The 7,039-nt window shown below is 33.5% G+C and overlaps 1 protein-coding gene across 1 annotated transcript in view; it reads right to left on the bottom strand.

The window, feature by feature from the left end:
• LOC114633118 (rho GTPase-activating protein 20-like) overlaps positions 1-2,037 on the bottom strand; it is a gene marked incomplete at its 3' end in the record, with an annotated part of 5,501 nt that extends 3,464 nt beyond the window's left edge. The window contains exon 1 of the mRNA XM_028781740.1: positions 1,793-2,037. Within this exon, the coding sequence (XP_028637573.1) occupies positions 1,793-1,911 (119 nt within the window). The remainder of the gene's footprint in view (positions 1-1,792) is intronic.
• Positions 2,038-7,039: the final 5,002 nt, after the last annotated feature.

Genomic DNA, 7,039 nt, shown 5'->3' on the forward strand with positions numbered 1-7,039 from the left:
TATATATGGCAATTTTAGAAAGCCAGGTGTTTCAAGATTTCTTTTGTTAGTTTTGTTTTTTAGTAAACAGTTTGCTTATTTCCTTAATTTTCATACCAAAAATATTAGTTAAGATTGTGTATTTTAATTAATTACATTTAATAATCTTTCTAAAATAAATAATATAGAAATATTGTCTGACTGAATAAAATTCATTTTCTAAGTCCTTCTCTGTATATTAGGAAGTCACATGTGCTCACTACAATGGCTTCTTTAGCAAATGTACAAAGCACATCCCATACAAGCATACACAAAGACGAGTGTTTATCCCAATATTTTAAACAAATAATTAGCAATATGTCTTTATTTCAAGCATTCTGATCTTATATAAGTGTTTTAAGAAATAATAATCTTGCAAGCATAACTTTCCTATTTTCATCATTTCTTTTATATGGAGTTTGTCCTTTGAGAAATTCATATACACAAAGTTTTTTCATTAATATTTTTTGTTGCTCTCTTCTTTTTCTTCTATCTTTGGACAGAATCCTTCCCAGATTTGTGACTGTTCAATTTTTGTATGATAGACTGCATATTAACTCTGTGTGTTATGTGTGTGTGTGTGTGTGTGTCTGTGTGTGTCTGTGTGTGTGTTTTAAATTTTGTATGTAACTCTCTGTTGGACACTTAAGGTAATATGTTGATCCAAAACTGAAGATACTGACTCTGCCTCTCTCAGATTCAGGAAACAACATGACACAAAAATGAACCCTGATTCAAAAGTTGTATATATAAGCCCTTCTAAACTTCAAATGTGTGATGTTTTTGAAACATGATACTACAGAGAATGATTTTCCACATTATGGAATATAACATGTAACAGTCAAAATTAAAGCCAATTATATAATATTTAGTAAAGGATACACATACACACTCACACACAAACATACAAACACACCTGTTCATCATACAAAACATTTGTACTTACATTTTCTTTCCACCACAAGACATTTAATTGTACATATAATACACACATATGCATATATATGAACCATAATTCAGAAGAAATGCCTAAACCTAAAACCTCTAATTTCAATATGTCTAATAAGAGATAATCTTCCTTGAAAATGCTAATAATGACAATCATCTCCTATGAGGCTAATAGTACTCTTTCCATGATATGAATGACACTCTCAAAATAGTTTTACCTATTATCACTACACAGCAGAAGTGGGAAAAAAAGATGGCCTTTCAAGAAAAACAGTCATTCTAAGTTTCCTTTACTCTCAAAAATCAAAGTGAATTTCAAAAGGTACACTATCAGTATATATAAGTTTTTAATTCAAATGAGTCGATAACTATCTTTTTTTAAAAATGTATTTCCATCTGTAGACTGAAGGTGAGTTGAGTAGAAATGACAAGAAGGATGGACAGATTGAAAGGCTGCCAGGCCATTCACTTCATTTGACCTGCATCAGTCAGAAACTAACTACCATTTTCTATGCTGGGAGATTACAGTGACTGATCAGGGTTGACAGCCAAACTTACCACATTGGTAGCAGGAGAGCACCTTACATAACTTATTTTTTTTAAATTGTGTCTAAAACTTTTGTCAAAACAAATTGACAAACATGTAGGGGAGTGTCCACCAAACCTAAACCATGGTAGAGGAAAGAGAAGTTGTGATCATGAAAAAATGAAGAAATTATAATCTTTTTTGAAAAAGAAGTAAAAGGACATAGGTTATTTTTGTACAAAAAAAGCCTAATTAAAGTATAGCCTCTCATAGTAAGGAATGCATGTTACATATACTCACAGGTTGCTAGACACAACCAAAACATCATTAAATAAGGATAAATATCTTTTCTTCTTTTCGATGTAGCTCCTAATTTCCACCGGGCCTTGGCAAAGCAAGGTTCTATGAATTTCTCCCATGTTTTCCTTAAAAAGTTGTTTCCATATAGAAAAAAAATAAGATTCTCCTGGTACAGGTCTCCACCTAACAGAAAAAGATTTAGTGGATAAGATATAAGACCAATGTTCATACTAAATTTTAAAGAGTTCGTGATATTAAAACATAGTTAATAAAATTGAAAGAAAATATCTGAGGAATATTATAGCAACATTTATAATGATAACAGTTAACATAGAGTACACATGTATGAGATTCAAAAATGAATAAAAATATAATAATTGTAACTTGTAACATAAATGAAATGCTAATGAAAGGATAGTAAGAAATTTAAAAACTAACCATAGTTAAAAATTTTAGATGGCTTTTTATACATGTGTCCTTTCTTATATTGGCCTGTATGTCTGTTTCCTTCAGAAATTTCGTTTTAAAGTGATTGTCCCTTCTCCAAACTGTTTTGAATGGTAAAAACTTAGAAATGAACAGCTGGTGTATATTGTCTTCTGAAGGTGTAATTTTATTAATCTAAACAACTCAGGCCAAAGACTTCTGCGTTCGTGATCCTGATGTTCAGTTGAGCTGTCTAAACTGTTATAATAAACTAGATCTCTGTCAAATTAGCTAAACAAACAATCAAACAAACCCTCCAGCTTTCAAAAAATGTTTGTAAAGTTGGTCTTGTCCAGAATAAGGGGTCATTTCCATTGCTTCTTGCCTGTGGCTCCTGTAAGGATATCAACATGGATTCTGGGAAGTAAAAATACTTGTACATTTTAAAGTCCCCGCCTAGATTTCTGTACCTCTCCAAACCTCTCCATTTCCTGTGCTATGCTAACTACAGAGTCCCCTTCTCCATCTTTATGAATGCAAAGTTTCTCCTATTCAAGTTATCCCCAGTTTTCTCTCCTGACATTCTTCCTTCTCTATTACCCTTCCTTGGCCATGGCAAATCTGTTTCTTTTTTCTCTCTACTCAGAACTCTTCCACCTGCCTCTGAACATGTTTCCTCTGTTTTCTCTAATAAAATTCTTCCCTGTAATACTGTATTGGCAAATCTTCTGCTGGTTTCTTTACTGTGACCTGCTCAAACAAATGGTATATTTATGATATATATTTTCTTTAAGGGAATATAATTCTGGCAGAAACATGTTACATCTTTCAAAAAATATGTACAGAGGCATCATATCTTCTAATCAGAAAGCATTTAGGTGCCGGGCAGTGGTGGCGCACGCCTTTAATCCCAGCACTTGGGAGGCAGAGGAAGGCAGATTTCTGAGTTCGAGAACAGCCTGGTCTACAGAGTGAGTTCCAGGACAGCCAGGGCTACACAGAGAAATCCTGTCTCGAAAAACAAAAAAACAAAAAAAGCAAGCATTTAGGATTCCAGTGGATCAAAATGTCAGAGATACACTCACCAACCGTTACTGTTACACACTTCAAACAATAATGTAAAGATATGAAAAAAATACCAACTCATCTCATGATAAGAAAAATTGAAAGCAAATGAACATATCTGGAAAGTAGTTCCTCTCTGTCTGAATTAATCATCAAATCCTTAGAAAGATTCCAAAGAACACAATATGTGTTAGAAATTATAACAATCTGAAGAAAACCAGCAAATTATTAGATTTTGCCTGTATAAACTGGTAGTGAATATTCCTACAACAACTACCTTTTCAAGAAACTATTGCTGACTTGAGAGTTAGCTCATATGATCTGTAGGAATGAAGACAGAACATTACCTGATATGATTAGTCTATCATGAGAATCTAATTAGTTTTAAAAATACCTTTTCTGGGCAGCCTGGGAGAACCTTTTAATAGACTTGAATTTTTTAGTCTTTCTTCCTCTTTCACTGAAAAAGGTTTTTATTTGATATTTTATTTATTTACATTTCAAATGTTATCCCCTTTCCCCATTCCCCCTTCCCCCTTAGCCCCCTATCCTATCCCTCCGCCTCATCTTTTTGCTTTTATATCATTATACATGCAAATCTTAAGGTCATTTTTAGGTTGAGGAACTAGCTATACAATAGATGCAAATAGTCAAGGAACAGGCAAGACAATAAACACAGATAGTCAAAGAACAAGCAGGATACTAAACAGACGGACTTGAAATTTTATTTTGCCTTCCTACTCCTGAACACCAAACTGGTGACTGCCTTTGGTAGACAAACCACTTTGTCAGATGGCATGAGCCTTAGACTATTGACATCACAGTGGTCCTACAGCCTAACTACTACAGAGCCCTCAGACTTCAGTGGTTTGTCTACCAAAGGCAGTCACCAGTTTGGTGTTCAGGAGTAGGAAGGCTGTAGGACCACTGTGATGTCAATAGTCTAAGGCTCATGCCATCTGACAAAGTGACACATGCATTTCCTTTCCTTATACTTAGTAGCTTTAAAAATTCTTTCTAGCAATTGTTGTAAGTTTCTGTAAGGAATAACATATTTTCATAACCATGTATATCTGTATGAAAGTTATGTAGGCGACAGAATATAGAGACAGATGGATGAGAGATCAATAGACAAATAGATTGATAGGTACTCTTTGGGTGGTTTCTTTACTGTACCCTGCTCATATAATTAAAATATTAAAACATATACTAAGTGAATATCATGCTGCCCAAAACATATCTTTCAATGACTATGTAGAGAGACACCAGCTATTATCTAGAAAGTATTTAAGACCCAGGAGATTCAAGGAATCAGGAGGAACAGCAGCCAATGGTTATCGTCACACACATCCCACAATAATGTAAAGATATTTTACAAAAATAACACCAACTCAGTTTCATGGTATTCAAAATTAAAAGTAAATGAACATCTTTCAAAAGTGATTCCTTTCTATCTGAATGAACATTAAAATACTGAAAACTTAGCCAGGCGGTGATGGCACACGCCTTTAAACCCAGCACTTGGGAGGCAGAGGCAGGTGGATTTCTGAGTTTGAGGCCAGCCTGGTCTACAGAGTGAGTTCCAGGACAGCACAGAGAAACCCTGTCTCGAAAAAACAAAACAACAACAACAAAAAGAAAACAACAAAAAAAGAAAACTTAAAAAAAAAACCCCACAACCTAGCTAGGGAAAAAATAACAATTTCTTGAAAACTAGAGAGTTCATAGACTTTAGGTTGAAGTCTGACGAGTTTACAACCAAAGTTTGTGTTTGTAGACAATTAGTCTAGAAAACAATCCTATTTCATGTCCAAGATAGGTATTGTTTGAAGACTTATAGAAAACTTTCTCCTGAGAGCTCAAAGCATACCTGCCCTTACCTGACAACTTTGTTTCTTTAGAGTATTGATACTGAATATTTCTAATGAGTAACTTGTTATGAAGGCACTGCTGAGTTAAAAGTTAGTTCACATGATCTGAAGGAATCAAGATAGAACATTTCCTAATTCCATTAGACTCTCATAAGAATCAAGTTAGTTATTATATATATACCTTTACAGTGGAGCCTACAATCAAGAACCAATCAATGTACTTGAAATTATCACTTTCCTTCTAGACACTAAGTACCAAACTGAACACAGCAGTTGGTAAACCAACGACTGACGTCTGAGGATTCTTTGGGAGTCAAGGTGGGAGGCCACTGTGATGTCACAATTCAAAGGCACATTCTATAACTGACAAAGTGACAAGTGCATTGCATGTCCTTCAATCTTTTGGTTTTAAAACCATATTCTTTTAACAATTGTTGAACCATAGGTATTTTTATTAAATAATAGATTTTCATAAAAATATGTATGATATGATAGATAGATGATAGATAGATAGATAGATAGATAGATAGATAGATAGATAGATAGACACTCATAAGTAAATATATAATATGTTCATGAAAAGGAGAAACATTGTGAAATGCATATTCATTTCCAATTATTCTCAGTACATAATTCTTTTTTATATATCAAAGGTATACATAAAAGGCAACATCATTAACACTATGAACCTGAAAGACCAACATCCAAATATCATAGGAGACTTTAAAAATGAGTGTGCTTTACTGAATAGATTCAGAAAGCTTCATCCATAGAGAGGTCAGACAGAATTGAAGATTTGCATATTATTTTTCCCACCACAATGATGCTTATTTCAGAATCATAGTTAAGTATAAAATACACTCTTTAAATGAATTCATTCTATCATCCACAACTTCACTGTAAAAACCATTAAAATAAATATCAAATTCAATTCTATTTTATTTTCTTGCTATTATTTGAAGTCTGAAGTTTAAAAATTAGGTCTTCTTCTTCCTTTTTTCAGATGAATCATATTTTCCTCTACCTTACTTTTATTAAATATAGATTATTTTTTCATACAACACATTCTGATAGTTTTCCCTCCCTCTATCATACACACACACACACACACACACACACACACATTCCTCCTCTCATATCTGGGTTCAGTCCATTTTTCCTCTCATTAGAAAAGAACAGGCTTCTTAGAGATAACAATATGATATATCAAAATAAAAGACAGTAAGAAAAAACAACACCCATTATATTAAAGTTGGACAAGCTAAGCCAACAGAAAGTAAAGACCCCAACACAAGGCAAAAGAATCAGAGGCTCACTCGTTTACACTTTCCTAGTGTATATACTGAGGATCCTTGTAGACTTCTGCAGGCCTTGCGATCCCTGCTTCAGTTTCTGTGAGGTATTTGATTTTTGTTCATTTATTTCAGATGGCTTTGCTCTCCTGGTCTTCCATCCCCTGCAGCTCCCTCATTCACAGAATAGAAAAGCAGTCTTTACAATGATTATTACAGAATTTGAACACTACAAATATTCATTACTTGTCAGAATACATTCAAAAATTTTGTAATATGGGATTGATAGATTTAGGTAAATGACTGAAGTATCAATGGCTCCAAGATTAACGTATTTCAGTCAGTTAGGACTGATTGTAATCATACAGATTTTTTTCTCTGTATTTAAATATCATTCTACTTACTCCCTTAGTACAAGCAGGTAATTAAAAGATTAATAAAAATATTTAGTCTTCCAACATTATTTCTCGATCAGAAATTAGAAATTTGTATATAATTCACTTTGCAATGCTAACAGAATAAGTTTATACCTCTTGAACAATGTGAAGTAAACTCAGGATACCTACTCCACGGTAAGTCAGGCAACTTTCGAA

This window comes from Grammomys surdaster, unplaced genomic scaffold (assembly GCF_004785775.1).
Source record: "Grammomys surdaster isolate TR1022 unplaced genomic scaffold, NIH_TR_1.0 528, whole genome shotgun sequence".
NCBI lineage: Eukaryota > Metazoa > Chordata > Mammalia > Rodentia > Muridae > Grammomys > Grammomys surdaster.